The sequence below is a fragment of the Rattus norvegicus genome, chromosome 3, assembly GCF_021556685.1.
Source record: "Rattus norvegicus strain SHRSP/BbbUtx chromosome 3, alternate assembly SHRSP_T2T, whole genome shotgun sequence".
Lineage (NCBI taxonomy): Eukaryota > Metazoa > Chordata > Mammalia > Rodentia > Muridae > Rattus > Rattus norvegicus.
The window spans coordinates 10,198,863-10,214,532 of NC_141536.1; the positions used below are offsets into that span (position 1 = coordinate 10,198,863).

Genomic DNA, 15,670 nt, shown 5'->3' on the forward strand with positions numbered 1-15,670 from the left:
GCCATGCATCGTGGGATACTGAGTAGGGATGTTGTCAACAATGAGCTTGTCTATCCCTGCTTCAAGCCCTCCTCCTTCCAGTGGCTGAGATCTCATGGTACCTGTGCACCTGGTTTGTAGCTCCTTCCTTCCTGTCAAAGCCCAGATCACAGCCCTGGCTCCTGGGTCTGTATGTCTCCATTCTAAAACTCTTCCCAGTCCCAATCTCAGAACTACCAAGCCTATGTGGACCTCTGGCCAGCAGAGGGCAGCTGGTGGCACCTGGGTCTAGAAGGTGGCTCAGGCCCAGGCTGCAGCCTTAATCGTAAAGACACTGAGCCATGGGACTCCTCTGAGGTCTGGAGTCCTATGTGTAGGTGGCTTGAGGCAGCTCCTGGAGCCAACAGTGAGCCCATGTCAGTAAATGTCACCCCTCTCAGGAGCCCAAGGTCAAAAGGCATGGATGGTGAAGCTGTTACTAGGTTTTATGATCTCACCTCTGTCAGCAGAGGGACTAGGACCATTGAGAATGGAAGAAGGGGGCTTGGCGTGTGTCCTTAGAGCTGTGTCTAACAGGGATTCGCTGTGGTCCACCCTGGGCTGAGGCCAGCCACACTCAATGTTGTGACATTAGTTGGTGCAACACCATGACACCTTTTGATGATAATGCAGAATTGGTACAAACAGACTGTGCACAGCCTTTGTCTACTGGATATCTAGTAAGCACTGGTCACTGCTCTGAGGCCTTTCAGATCATCTTTTTCCAACAGTAGAAATAAGGCTAGGGTCTGTGTCCGTCCACTTCCGGATAAGGAAACTGAGGCATGCAGAAATCTGGGACATCCTCAGAGGCCACAGAAAGAGTCAAGATCTTAACCCATCTGCTTGCACTGAGTTCTTCCTAGCTGCAGGATTGAGGGGCTCTTTCTAGAACAGGCAGGTCTGTTAGTGTGGGGAACTATTGGTGGGGTTCTGGGCCTTTAGAAAGGCAAAATCAGACCTTTGAGTAATTGGGCAGGGGAAAGTTTGGATGTTTGTGCAGAAGGAGGAGTCAGAGGACAGTGTAGGAGTTAATTACAGTGTGTGTGTGTGTGGGGGGTGTCACATGAGTCCCTGTGAATCAATGAGAGAACAGGAAATACCTCTCCCTCCAGAGATGGCGGTGTGGTGGATGAGGGCTCATCTAAGGCTGGCACATACTGCCCGTGGAGCTGTTCCCTCCTGGGCTGTACATGTTTGTGATCATTCTCTTTTTTGCTTGCACAGGGGGCAGATGGCATCCGAGGGCTGAAGGGCACCAAGGGAGAGAAGGTAAGGATCTGTCCCTTGAGGGTGGGCTGGCTCAGCATGGTACAGGACCCAGTGGGGTTGCCTCTGAATGTGGAGGGGAATTGATGCCACCCTGAAGGAAGCCGGGGATCGTGGTACTGTCAGCATCCCCTGGGCTGGCCCAGAGCATCTACACAGGAGGCCCTAGGTTGGCTACATGGCTGTATTCATGTACCTTGCTTCTCCAAGTCTCTCCCTGCTGGTTCTTCACAGGCAGCAGTCCTCATGGTGGTCAGTTTTCACCTGAGAGACCAAGAATTCCTGCCCAGAGTTTATCTATCTAGTTTTACAGTCCAGTCTCAGGGCTCAGAGCCAAGACATGTGAAGGCATGTCCAGCCCCTGACACTTAGCATGTAAGCCCCATTATAGAATGCGGTACTCCTGCCAAGGCCAAGGCTGCACATCGGGCCTGTATGGATTGTCTTGGTTAATGCAAAGATAAATAATGGAGTTGAATGTCACAGAGTCAGAGTGCCCAGTACCCCTGGCACGTGAGATATCCTGAGCCTCATGGAACTGAGTGGCAGACACCATTTCTGTCCCTTCCATTCGGTGGTAGGAGGCTGGGCATTTAAATGTGACCTGCCTATCGTAAGCTCCATCCTATTGGCTGTAGCTGCTGGGTGCAGCTGCCCTTTGTGGCAGGCTGTGGAGCTCCCTGGGACACTAGGTTCCAAGCCTGAGCTCCAGCACTTGGCATCTGCATCTGCTTGTGCTCGGAAGGTACACTGCCCTCTCTGGACACCTGGGGACATTTTTGCCTCCATTCACGAATGATCTGATAGCCTGAAAACTACCCTCTAGGGACTGCTTTAAGGACTATGGGTCGGAAGAGCTCAAGGTAGACCCTGTGTGGTCTACTGTGAGCCTCGGTGTGTGCTAACCACCTGGCCACCCTTTGGGAAGAGCATGCAAAAAGATCTTCCATTTGTCTATTATTTCTAGAGCACCCCCCACCTCCAACACACACACACACATACACACACACACAGTAGAACCCTAGGGCTCCTTCTGCAGGGTCAGGAGAATGAGTATGGCTTCTGAAAAATTCAACCAAGAACATACATGGACCTCACAGGGAAAAGCAAATCCTCTTAGGAGTAGATGCCCTCTTGCTCCCTGGAAGGGCTCTTTCCAAGTCACATGTCCCCGATTTCCCATTCTGTTGGGACACCTTTCCACTGGAGGGTCTTTTTGAAGATGGTTTCTTGAGCCCCGGCTTTACTGCTTTATCTTGTGAGACAGATGTGTCTCGTCACATACTTGGAAGGATGGGGTTACCTGGGGATGCTACCTTACCAGGGAAGTTCCCGGGCTATTCCAAACGGCCCAGGAAGGCAGATTAAGATGGCTCTAGGGAGAGGGGTGTCTGAGGACCCATGGCTTTGATACATCATGCATACTGTAACAGGCCTAAGGGATGGGTGAAAGGCCCAGGGTATGCAGGCCTCCTCCTGCTCAGGCTGGACAGCTCTCCTGCCTCTGCCCTGGGCTAGGGGCTGTGTGCTATGCAGGCCCATTGTGAGTGGGTAGTGGTACTGTGGAGTGGAGTTCATCTCTGCAGACTGATGTATTCTTTGTTTCTGCTCAGGGTGAAGACGGCTTCCCTGGGTTTAAAGGCGACATGGGAATAAAGGGTGACCGGGTGAGTGTTGTGGGCCTAGGATTTGGGCGAGAGACAAGCAGAGTGGGTTTGGGGACCTGCATGTAAGTCTTGGGTGTTCGGGACCACAGAACAGCTTATGAAAAAGGAGGTAAAGACTTCTGCAAAATCTTGGTCTGAGGACAGAGTGTCTGGAGCCCAGGGGCTCCGTTCAGTGCTCTCTAGCCTGCTCCCCAGTTTCCACTCCAAAGCCAGGGCAGCTCTCACCTGTGTTAACTCCAAGGACAACTGGGGTCATTGGCACTGTACCCTGGGTGCTGGATAAGTGCCTTCATGAGGACTGGGGATCCTGGACTACAGAGAAACTTGACTTCAGAGGACGAAGAAGAAAGGGGGGGACACCCCAAATAGGCCCATAAGCAAACCCCCGACAGATGTAGCTGGCAGGACCATGTGCTATTGAGGATCTGCAGTCCCTTCTGCCACCCTCCTAAGGGTTTGCTGAGCTCCTGGACCTTCCTGGTCCCCAAGATGCACCCAAGTCTCTTTTGAAGCCCGTGTAGCCCCAACACCCTGCCGCCTGATGTTGGGCCATGGGTGAAGCGCCCCCAGCCTGGCTGCTTTCTGATAGGTTGTTCATCCCAGCTCCAGAGGAAGCTGTTGGTACAGACAAGGGCATGGCTTGTTCAGGTAGGGGGTGCCCAGCCCAGCAAACCCAATGAACCGGGGGTTAACACTGACACTGAGGGCGGTTTCTAGGAGCTGTTTGCTAGCTCCTGCTGGGAAGTTTCCTCACCGCTTCAGAATAGCTCAGAGCCTGACAGAAGGTGACACACTGTGTGCCTGGAAGCCCAGCTGTTGTGCACACCTGAGTGCCGTCTGTCTGTTAGCTCGGGCCTGTTGTCTGCTTGTGTAATTACCCTCATAGCAGGCCCTGAAAATCACCTTTGCCCCACATTCCAGAACAAGAGGGCCCATACACTTGACCCTTTGCCACAACCAGACGTGAGAATGTCTGAAGCCACCCGCCGTCTGTCAGAGGAGGAAAATATAAAAGGGACTTAGCGTTCTCTTATCCTGCTGCTGAGGGTGACTGCCCCGGTCTCCTCCAAGTGAAGGATCCTCAGTGCCTCTGGCTGAGGGGCAGAAGTCCCTTTGACTTCCCCTTTCTGATGACCTGGCACTCACAGTTAGAGTCCACTTAACTGAGGCATGAATGTGGTGGCACATGGCTATAATCAATGCCAGGAGACAGAGGCAGGATAGGCTTGAGTTTGCAGCCAGTATGGTGTTTATAAGGAAATGAATTGGAGATGATTTGGAAATGGGTGATAGATGACATACATACATACATACATACATACATACATACATACATACATACATACATACATAGTGAATCACACAAAAGGAACTTCCTGGGAACACAGATCAGTTTTCAGTAGATGAGGGTGAGTTGGAGCAGGTGCTATGGTTTGCTTTCTCTACGAATAGAGCCTCTGGACTTTCTGTGGGTGCTCAGATGTAAATGCATAAAGGATGAATGGGTTGAAGGTGCTTTCCAGGGATAGGGGCTTCTTAGCTCTGTGGGTCAGTTGGTGCTCAAGAGTTCTGAAGTCACTGGTCTCTGAGCAGTCTGTTCTGATGTGAGGATCATCCATCTGTCTGCAGCTGTTCAGGAAGCAGGTAGTCAGAGGAGGACTCAGCAGGCACAGGTCACTAAGAGCTCCAGGGATGCCATTTGGAGATGACCACAGTGCTTCTGTGGCCTGAGTGGGTCGAAGTCCCTCTTGGTTTAGGCATAGACTTCATGCCTGCAACCAGGAAGACTGGATGAAGTCTCTGGGTCTCCTGGGTGTGGGTATAGCCTGATCACTGCCAGTTGGGTAGAGGTCCCCCGGATGCCTCCTGAGGCTCCAAAGAAGGTGAATTCGGGACTGAGACAGTTGGTCTGGATCAACTAAGGACCTTTCATCTGGGTGGGCCTTTGAGGACATGTCCTGGAACGATTACCATTCCTTTAGAGAACCCAGACTAATACAGGGGCAGAGTGATTCACAGCCACTACTGCTAACCAATTATTTTGGCCAAGAGTTCCTTATCTAGACAGGGGAGTCAGGGAGCAGAGATGGCAGCCATGGTGGCCCTCAGCGCAGAAGGGTGACCTTGGATTTGCCACTGATTTTCAAAGAGAGGCCAGGCAAGTGCAGCTCACACTGTGCAGAAGAACATGCCTATTTGGCAGACCTACTCCAAGGTGGGAGGAGGGGTCAGTTTGGGGTGGACACTGGGAAGGATCTCCCTAACCTCCTCTTTTTCTGACTGCAGGGGGAGATCGGCCCACCCGGCCCCCGAGGAGAAGATGGTCCTGAAGGCCCAAAAGGTCGAGGTGGTCCCAATGGTGATCCTGGTCCCCTGGGGCCCACCGGGGAGAAGGTTTGTGTCTACGATACTCGGCTATGCTTAGAGGTCTCTGAGTGCCAGACGGCCCCTCCTGTGCTCACCATGGGTAGTGGGACTCCTGAATAGCCCAACCCCAAGCTTTTGTCACTTCTCCCAGTAGATGTGTGTGTGTGTGTGTGTGTGTGTGTGTGTGTGTGTGTGTATGTGTATGTGTGTGTGCGTGTGTGTGCAACCTTTGAACTTCATTCTGTTCCAAGTTCTCCTGACGCTCCCTCCCCCCCAACCCTTGCCACCACACCTTGGAGGAGTAACTTCCACCAAGTACAGGCAAAGCTTGAGGGTCTCACCCAAGCCACACATGAGTAACCATCCCTATCAAATCCTGCCTCCACTTTGGGGATGACAGAATGTTCCCACCACAGCCTGACATCATGGCATGTGCATGAGGCTCCAATAGGCACCTGCTCAGTAGCCTGCCCTGTAGCAGCAGCACCTCCTACCTCTTGTCACCAGAAACCTGGGGAGGAAGGGACTCAAGGAGCAGTTAAGCCTCCCACTTCATCTGGCCTTGTGGCCAGAACTCTTACAGAATACTCAGAGCCCCACAGATAAGCATATTCTTCCTGGCCGTGGTACCCATCCCATTGCTTGTTTGGATGCTGGTGGGATCAGCACACCCTACTCCCTGAGGGCTTAGAGACCCACTCAGTTCCAGGGGAGACCTAGTTGCCCCTGCACGCCAACCCCATCCTTCCAACCTGCCCTACCTCCTCTCAGAACACATCATCGCCCCCTGCTTACAGCACAAGGTTGAGAAAAGTCATGTTTATGATTTACGAGTCTTTTTTTTTTTTTTTTTTCTGCTCCTAGGGAAAGCTCGGAGTGCCTGGATTACCAGGGTACCCAGGAAGACAAGGGCCAAAGGTAATTTAAGCCCTGCTAGGAATGTCCTGGCAGACACTGTCTCATGGGGCACCCTACATACTCCAGACCCTCCTCCATTCTCTACCTCCATGTGGCTTCTGTGCCACGCTGAACAATGTGTTCGCTGTGATCTCAGTCCCCAGGCAGCTTTGGTGTTAATTTGACCAAGCTCAAAGAAAGCACTTGTACAATGGGTTGAGCTTTTCAGAGAAGAGGGCAGAAACTACCCCTGGTGGCCTGCTGGGGGTGCTTAGCCCCTGGCTTATCCACACCAGCCTCCCCTCAGCCCCACTTCACCTTGGAAGTATGACTGTTTCTGATGGCGCAGGAGAGGGACAGCCGTTGTCTTATCTGCACTCATGTTTAGGCTTAAGTGGAACAGGTCCTGAAGGCTTTGGAAATCAGTGAGAACATTATTTTCTTCTCATCCCACTTTTTATTATTCATGGTTCCTTCTTAAACAATCACGGCTGCCTGCACTGGAGACCTGGTTAGCAGCAGCACGCAGCCAGCCCGCCCGCCCGCCCCAGATTTGCATCCCCACCCTTCTGCTACCTGCTGGCTTCACCGTCTTTGGTGAGCCTGGGCCTGTCTACCAAAGGAGGAAGGGCTGTCTGTATGGGCAAGTGGCGGCCTATCTTCCCGTCCTCTCCCTGTCCTGCAAGAGAGTGTCCCTTAGATGTGACTCCAATGTAGCCCCCAACACATTTACTTTTCTCCTCTTCAGGTCCTTTTCTCAGGAAGAGAGAAAAGGAGAGGAGACATCTGAGAGCAGAGGGTGGGCTATGACTAAGTGCTGGGAACCTTGGGGATGTGAGAAACTGTTCTCAGCTTATGACTAGATGTAGCAGTGGGATGCACAGTGGCCTGGGAGTTCTGTGTCAGCCACCCCAGGTCCCTTTGTTTCACTTTCCTACCTGGGTGGCCAGACAGACATAGAGGAGGAAGGCAATAATGGAAAAAATCAGACTTCTGGAATAGGTTGTTCTCAGGCCAAGGTGGTAAGCCACCTGGAGGGCAGAGACCCATAAGAGGCAGTAGACAACAGCCACACTGATGGGCAGTGGGCTGCCCTGGGTATGTCCTGGAAGCCCTTGTGATGTCTTTTTGGTACATAGAGGGAGTTTGGATGCTTGGCAGATCAAATCTTGAAGCCCCTGCGTAAATCTATAGAATTGAAAATGTTAGATACTACAGTCCATGCCTGGACTTACAAACTGTCACTGCAGCTCAGGTGTTATGGACAGGTCACAAAGTATGACAGCAGGACCAGTGGACAGAGCTGTGAGCTGCAAAGCCCATTTCCGGGAACCTTAGCAATGCATGGCTCTCCCTTCCCCCAAAACGTCAGCTGGTACCGCACATCCTCCATGTGGGGCTGAGCGGAACAGAACAGAGCATGCTAGGACTTGGCTTTGGGGTTTAGATTTGGGGTCTGGAGGGTGTTCAGGAAATATTTACTGAGTGGGTGGTGGGTGGCAGGACAAATGGATGATGGGAGAATAAGAAGGTAGGTGAGCGGGCACTCCAGGCGAGGGGTAGGGTGGTTAGCTGGGGGCGGGCGTTCCACGGGTGGTTGGGTACAAAGCAGATCTGATCAGTGGATAATCGAGTGTGAGAACTGTAGTAAGCGCCCTCCCTAGTGAGCATGACGGTGTGGCCCTCGTGCCTGGCTTGGTGGTCCTGTTTCATCTTCCCTTAACTCTCTTCCCTGCAGGGTTCTATTGGATTCCCTGGCTTCCCGGGCGCCAACGGAGAGAAAGGTGGCAGGGTAAGGACCGTGGTCACTTGGTGTGTAGGTGTTGGCCTGGTCTCTGGTCAATGTCCTGCTTGTTTTCCTCCACTTGTTATCCAAAGCACTTTTCAGAAGTCGCTGATTTCGAGCACTAGGCCTTTCAGTTATGGAGGCACGGTAATAGGAAGGGGTAGTGGTAAGAAGGAAGAGCATGCTGGGAAAACGGAAGCTTTTGATGCACGGGAACCAGGAAGCTCTTGGAACTCCTCCAGATACTTCTTTTTCTTGGAGACTTTTCCTGCATCCTAACTTTACAGGGAGAAAGGGGGCTATGTGCAGTGACTCCCAGACCACGTTGGAAGTTACCCTGGTTGTAAATATGGGGCAGGGAACAACACTGTCAATTCCCCCGTAATACCTCACAGAGGTCTCCAGAGGTTCCACTTGGGGGTCACGACACCCACCTACCTTCTGTGATGTTGCTGTTGGCTCAGGCCTCCTCTGCAGAAGCCCTCCTGGATGTCTCTGGGTAGTGTCACAGACACTGCTAGCCAGTCAGGAAGTGAAGTGTGACGGCCATCATGGGCCTTGGACACAAAGGTCACAGAGAGGCCCTTGGTGGGTAGGGATACAGAAGAGAGTGCTCCCGGCAGCCTTTCCTCCACGACACAGAGCACACATGCTCTTCCTCATGGGGCATGGCTTCATCAGAATGCCATACGCCATGCGCGAAGGCATTCTGTGTCTCTTGCTTGTAGTCTGTGTGCTCTTGAAAGCCAGGAGAATGACTTCAGGGTAGCTGAGACCATGCGGACAAGCCATTGGTCACTGGCCTCACAATGTGGAAAATAGGGCTTTCCTGCAGGTGAGCTCAGAGAGGCCGCTATCTACTGCTACCTCTCTCTCACACAGTCCCTTTATCATCTTTCTATTTCCTACATATTTTCAATTTTCTCTTCATCATCTATCATCTGTCTATCTATATATCTATCTATCCATCTATCATTTATCATCTAACCCTCTCTTCTCAGTCAGACTCTCTATAAAGTCATCTGACTAGTGGTTTTGGGGGAGGGTTGTGCCCTCAAATATTTGGAGGTTCTCCCTGAGAAAAGTGGTCCCAGGTCTCACAGGTGTGGAATATGCTGCAGGGATAGAGTGGGGACCCACAGGTTATTGCTTTGCCTAAGCAAGAGCCCAACAGAAAATGGGGTGCCCTTGGATCACCAGGTATGGCTGGCTTCCCTAACTGATGCTGGAGGTTGGGCTGGCCTTGAAAACAGCCTTGGGTACAAAAATCACATCGTGAATGAGTGCCAACCCCAAGGGTCGGGCTGTGTTACCCTGTTGTTCACTTGGGCTGAGGATCCCTCAGTGACATGGGGCTTCACAAAAGGCAGCTCATTCACTTGCACTGCACGTTTCCTAAGCCCTTGCTAAGCTAGGAGCTTACCAGGCAGGGGATGCTCCAATGACTGAGCAAGATAAGGAGCAGCCAGTAACCAGTGCTCAAGGGCAATGAGCATGCAAGTTACCCAGCCCCTAGACCTGGGTAATTCCAGGGGGCAGAGATGTTTCTGCTGAGACAAGAAAGGGGTTGGGGGTGGGGAGAGAAGCAGAGCTGCTTAGAGAAGCTGGTATAGCTGAGCCCAGTGCAGAGGCCTGGGCTGGCAGAGGGTGTAGAGGTCGTGGAGGTCAGAGTGGGTCTTTTCCTGAGGTAGCCAAGGGTTAGTCAGGCTCTCTCTGGGGAGAGTTTTGAAGGTAGTTCTGGTGCCAAGTAGGAGAGGATCAGGAAAGGGTCAAGGGCCATAGAACGGGCTGGTCTGCGCTGCACCCTGGAGACCAGATAGCTCTGCTTGCAGGCTGCCTGTAGCATTGGATGCCAGGCAGGGATTACATGGTAGGTGTGTGTGAGTGAGTGTGTGTGTGTGTGTGTGTGTGTGTGTGTGTGTGTGTGTCTGCGACTGCGAGCGTGTTTGCCATTTACCCAAGTGCTACCTATACACTTCAGTCCTCTGTTACCAGAGACCTGGCTTCTGCAGAGCTAGTGGCTGGGTCTGCCTCACAGTGGGAGGCTAAATGGGAAACCATCAGAAGCAAGACTGCACTGTCAAGCCAGCTGCAGCTCAAAGCAGTGTCCTATGAGGAGGCTGTACCCCACCCCTTGGAGGGGTCGCAGGAGAGGAAGGCCCTACTGAGGTTTCCCAACAAATTCTAGGCTCTTTATACCTCAGCCTGACTCCAGCTCTGAAGAGTTGTAGGCAAGGCCATTTCAGGGACTGCCTGTTCTCTCCTGGCAGGGACTAGAGGCCAGGTTCACCTTTGTGAGGGAGTCCTAGAGGCATAGCCTGCTCAACTCAGCAGCTCCAGGAGCCATCAGGCCAAACTCTAGTGAGGGTTAGATTACCACATGCCCTGCCGAGCACCATGCTACCCGAGGACCCAGGTGGAACAGGGCAGAGACCTGTTCGCCTGCCGCCAAGACCTGAGTGCCTAGATGCCCCGGTAGCGTCAGGGCAGGCTGCACCTGGGTCCCAGGTGTGCTGCCAGGTCAGATGGGACCGGAATTGTGATCCAGGTGGTGCTAAGGGTGGGAGAGGGACAGATGTATGGGCGGCCCAGCCTGGCTCACATACCCAGGTGAGTCTGGTTGGCTACACTGTCAATAAGGCCATGCGTTTAGCATGAGAAGAGAGCAGATATTTTACTTCATTTTCATATGCGGATATTTACCTGAAGCCAAAAGATGTTGTTATAGAGCTCAACCATTGTAACAGGAATGAGTATGTTGTTAAAGAAAACAAACAAACAAACAAAAACAACCATAATTCATTTGCTATGAATTGCTTCGTTAAATGCTTTCTAAAATGGGAGGCTGTTTTGCTTCTGGTAGTTAAGCCAGTTGAAAACGCAAAGGAGAGACTCGTTCTGTGGCTTCAGCTATGAGCTGACCTAGCTTTGTTCGTAGAGACCAGGATAAACCCGGGATGAACCTCAGAGCGCAGGAGCCTCTGTGCTCCATCCATTACGTCTGTGTGCTGTGGGTAAACTGCACTTGCTGGCCATTATATCCTTGCTATGGTAAAAACCAGAAAATGAATGCCACGCATTTGCTTTCTGTGGTTCGGAAAATGCAGATCAGCAACAGCAAAAGGACTGAACTCCGAGAGATGCCGGGGACTCTTGGATATATGATTTATATGTTAAATTGCAGTTTCCCTTCGCGCCTCCGGAGCCTGATGAAAATTTAATGCCTAATATTCTTAACAGTAGCAGAAGAAAATTATGTGTGATAGGAGTTGACTTTCTACTCTCTTCATGTAATGATTTCTGTGCCTACTAAAAGGAGAAGAGAGAAGAGGAAGGGAAGGAGGGAGGGAGGGAGAGGGAGGGAGGGAGCAAATGAACCAGCTAAGCAGCAGACATTGCCCATCAATATTTCTGCCCTATTCTCTCCCACTCACCCCCAGAGAGGCACTCCTGGCCTCACTCTGGACTTATGAAGTCTCTCGCTAGCTCAGGGAGGGTGGCTCCATGTGACTCAACCGATTCTCTGTTTCTAGGGGACACCTGGAAAGCCAGGACCACGGGGACAGCGAGGCCCAACGGTAACTGTCCTTGTGGCAAAGGATGCAGGGTGTAGGTGGGTGTGCTCTGTGGGTCTGAAGCCTCTGAGCTAACTGGCCTTCCTTCTCTCTGTCCATCTGTTTAGGGCCCGAGGGGTGAACGAGGCCCACGGGGCATCACTGGGAAGCCTGGCCCTAAGGTATGTTCTTGGTCTTTCAAGGCATGGGAGGGTGCTCAGTGGCCTTTTCACGTAACGACGGCAAAAGGGACAGTTTTCTTGAACATCAGTAAAGGGATTCTGCCCTCTAGCATCCTTCAGTAAACTTTGTGAGTTAGACCATGTGGCTAAGGGTAACCCCCAAAAGACCCAAGACAGACAGAGAAAGGACAACCCACGACCCCCTCCCATTCTTGTGTGGCTTCACACCCAGGAAGTTGGTCTAGCACAGATCCACCCAGAACTGGTGGGGAAGCTGCATTTTTGTTTTTCTGGTAAAGGTGCGTGGGAACTGTAGAGAGCTTTCCTAGAAGGTTCTTTCTGGTGCAGGCAGAAACTGGGCCTACCCCTGCAAGGACCCCTCATGCCCAGGAATGAAACAAGCTCCCCATTGTTGTAAATCCAGGGGAAAGTCAAGCATGACGTGCTGTTCGGTTCTAACCAGTAAAGATCAAGAATAGGGAGCTGAAGAGGCAGAGGACCAAGGTTTGGTGCCCAGCACGCACATGGTGGCCCAAAACCATCTGTAACTGGAGTTCTAGCAGATCTGATGCCTTTTTCTGCAACTCCAGGCATGCACATGTTACAAGACATGTGTGCAGGCAAAACAGCCATGTACATAAAAATTTAAAAAGTAATTCCTGTGGGGGTTGCTGCTGAGGGGAGGCTTTGGTTAGCTGAGAGTCAGAACTGACCCCACCCTAGCACACAAGCATGCACACACTCACGCATGCCGCACAGAGCTCATGAGAGCCAGCTGGGTACGTGGAATGGTCCTAAAGCTGAGCCTTGTGTTCTTCAAGTCATTAGGATGTCTCCTTGACTGAGCACAGCCTATGTTCCATCTAGTCATGGAGACCTGTTCTGGAAATTTCACAATCCTGCTCATGCTGGCTCCATAGTTGGCTGTGCATAGTGGCAGAGCTGAGGCTCAATGCTGCTACACAGCACCCTGCACTGGGGTCAGCATGACCTTGGGAGAGCACTCATGGTGACCTTTTTCCTCCTTTCCCAGGGCAACTCAGGAGGTGATGGCCCAGCCGGCCCTCCTGGTGAGCGGGTAAGTCTTCCAGATGTGGGTTATAAGATTGCCAGGGCTGAAGCTGGCCCCAAACATGCTGGGTGGGCCAGCAAAGGAGGCCAACAGTGACCTGTAGAGAAGTGGGCTTGCTGAGGTCCAAGGGCAGCTCAGATACAGAAGTGATGTGTTCCTTGGGGAGGGGCCTCATCCCACCCTCTGGACCTGGCCTCAGTGTGCTAGAGGTGACAGACACCACAGAATTGGCTCTTAACCTTATACAGAACAGAGGACTCTGGGGCATTGACATGTATCTTGGCCCCAGATTTCCTAGTGAGGGTTCTGTCTACCTATTTATCTGTCTGTCTGTCCATCCATCTGTCTGTCCATCCATCTGTCCATCCGTCCATCTGTCCATCCGTCCATCTGTCCATCTGTCCATCCACCCATCCATCCATCCATCCCTCCATCCCTCCATCCATCCATCCATCCATCTATCTGTTCTATGTCTGTGTATTATCTATCTGTTATCTATTTATCTATTATCCACCTTCTGTCATCTCTCTTACCTATCTATCATCTACTCCCCTTCTATCTTCTCTCTAGCATCTACTCCCTCTCTTCTGACTTCCTCTAGAGTCAGATGGGGAAAGCAGGGCCAGGTGAAACAGGGAAAAGGTTTTAGGTGCAGCCAGTGGAGAAACAGTGGGGCTGCTAACAGGAAGAATGCTTCCTCAAACTGGACATGCTCTGTTCCCAGGGACCCAATGGACCCCAAGGCCCCACCGGCTTCCCTGGACCTAAGGGTCCCCCGGTAAGTAGTGCTTTCTCCCGTGGAGGTAGCAGGTGAGGACCCCATTGTGTTCTCATCTCCCGAAGCTATGGGGAGAGAGGACCCCTGTGGGGTAGGTGGCCTTCAAAGCACAGCTGCTAAGTTCGTGGCTGTGCCCCACCCATGCAAGCCTTCTGTTTGGGAGAGCATTTAGTTCTGGACAGACTTGCCCTGCTGTGAACATGCCCTGCTGAGGCACTTGCCCTAGTGTGGACCTTCCCTGGCAGGTCCTGCTGCCATTGAGACCATCATGACATCCTGCCCAGGCTTGCATTATGTCTAGGGCGGCGACCACACAAATGTAATAGACATGGTGTCGTAAAACCTCTGAAAGGTCTTTGTTCAATTCTGGGAACGTTACTGAAACCAAAGCTGGGCTCTTCCCAGAAACCAGGTGAAAGTCCACAGCAGGGGAAGCCCACTCAGGGCCCACCCACTGCAGGGGAGAGCCCACAAGAGGAGATGGTACATGGTAGGGGGCATCCCACAGCAAATGAGATTCATACCAAAGGAAAGCTCATGTCAGGAGGAGGTCAGGGGAAAGAAGTGGGGATCCATGCCAGGGGAGGTTCATGCCTTCAAAGGATCCATTGTCAGGAAAGGCACAAGGCATGGGAGGTCCATGCAGAAGTCCATGCCAAGGGACTTCCACATTCAGGGCGAGACCATAGTTAGGGGAAGGTCTGTAATGCGGACGGTCCATGGGAGGGAAGGGTCCCTGGCATGGGAAGTCCACAGAAGGGAAAGAACCGTGGCAGGGGAGGTTTATGGCTGGGAAGTCCAGACCTCTCTCTGGGTTCTGCAGTTACTGTCCCTCCTTGGTGTTTGTCAAGCTTGACATTTGAGGGTCCCAGTGCAACCAGGCCACCCACCTGCTCAAGCTTGGGAGGTTGGCTGACCTCCTCGCTTCTGTTAACCCCTTTAGGCAGCTATAGGGATTATGGGAGAGGTCCTTCCATGGCATTTAGCTCCATGACCGCTATCCCAGTGGGTGCTAGGTGATCTCCTTTATCAAAAGCCATTAGGATGACAGTCATTTTTGTCACCTGTTTCTCTAAGCTGCTGAATGAGCCTTCCTTGTTTTGATTCTTCCCCCAGGGTCCACCAGGCAAGGACGGGCTCCCCGGACATCCTGGGCAGAGAGGGGAGACTGTGAGTATTACAAATGCTAGGGACATGGTTGTGCCTGGCCTCCCTGGCTGGGACTCCTACAGCTTACAACATGCGGCTGGCTGCTGGCACAGTCAGGGGATCCTTCCTCTCTGGGAAAGACCAAAGGCCTTAGCAAGGCTTCCTGTGGGCCAGCCATCTGCTGTTGACTTAAGGTCAAGCTGTCGGGTGGGTGGGAGTCCCATGATGTCACAGTGAAAACTGGACAATGGCTGTTTGCGTGTTTTAGCGGCTTTGGCCAAAGACCATGTTTAAAGCATCAGGACACAGTGCATTGGCATCACGAGATCTGGGTCTCCAACCTATATTTAATGAGGGTAACTGAGTGTAGCCTGGCTTGGGACACCACAGGCCTTACTTGGAAGAGTACCTGGGGAGGCTCTGTACTTGTGGATAGCTGGTTGTTTAGGCTACAAACCTCATGACGAGGGCCATGGGCCTTGGGTCTCACACAGATCCCAGCTTTGTCTGTCTGAGAGATTTCAGCCCGGGGAGCTGGCAGGAAGGAGCAGGGTGAAGTCTTTATCCTCCTCTGTAAGGAAGATGCTGTGCAGGAGAGATGAGATGGCTCAGTGGGTAGAGTGCCCGATGGGACAGATATGAGGATCTGAACTCTTCCCGGCACTGGTGTGAAAGCTTAGCAGGGATCCTGTAACCCTGGTGCTGGAAAAGTGGACCAGAGGATTCCAACGAGGCACCTCTGGTTCAGGAAGAGACCCCATCTCAAAAAGAGCATGTGCACATTCGTGACCTTGCTTGCACTTGTGACCCTGGGGTTCCAGACTTTGAGTGACTGAGCCCTGAAAGTGCGGGTGACACCTGTGTGTTCTCTTTGTGTGACCCTGCCTCATCCACATTAAAGACAGTCTGTGCCAGTGTAAATGTTTCTCCC

The 15,670-nt window shown here is 52.2% G+C and overlaps 1 protein-coding gene across 3 annotated transcripts in view; it reads left to right on the forward strand.

Annotated features, from left to right (window-relative positions):
* The window catches only part of Col5a1 (collagen type V alpha 1 chain), a 148,685-nt gene that overhangs the window by 94,919 nt on the left and 38,096 nt on the right, over positions 1-15,670 (forward strand). For all 3 annotated transcript variants that reach the window (XR_015683452.1, NM_134452.3, NM_001429592.1), the window contains 10 exon segments: positions 1,246-1,290; positions 2,901-2,954; positions 5,241-5,348; positions 6,186-6,239; positions 7,957-8,010; positions 11,538-11,582; positions 11,687-11,740; positions 12,774-12,818; positions 13,537-13,590; positions 14,707-14,760. Coding sequence is in view for 2 of the 3 variants with exons in the window: in NM_134452.3 (NP_604447.2) it covers positions 1,246-1,290; positions 2,901-2,954; positions 5,241-5,348; positions 6,186-6,239; positions 7,957-8,010; positions 11,538-11,582; positions 11,687-11,740; positions 12,774-12,818; positions 13,537-13,590; positions 14,707-14,760 (567 nt within the window). In the remaining variant the exon portion in view is untranslated.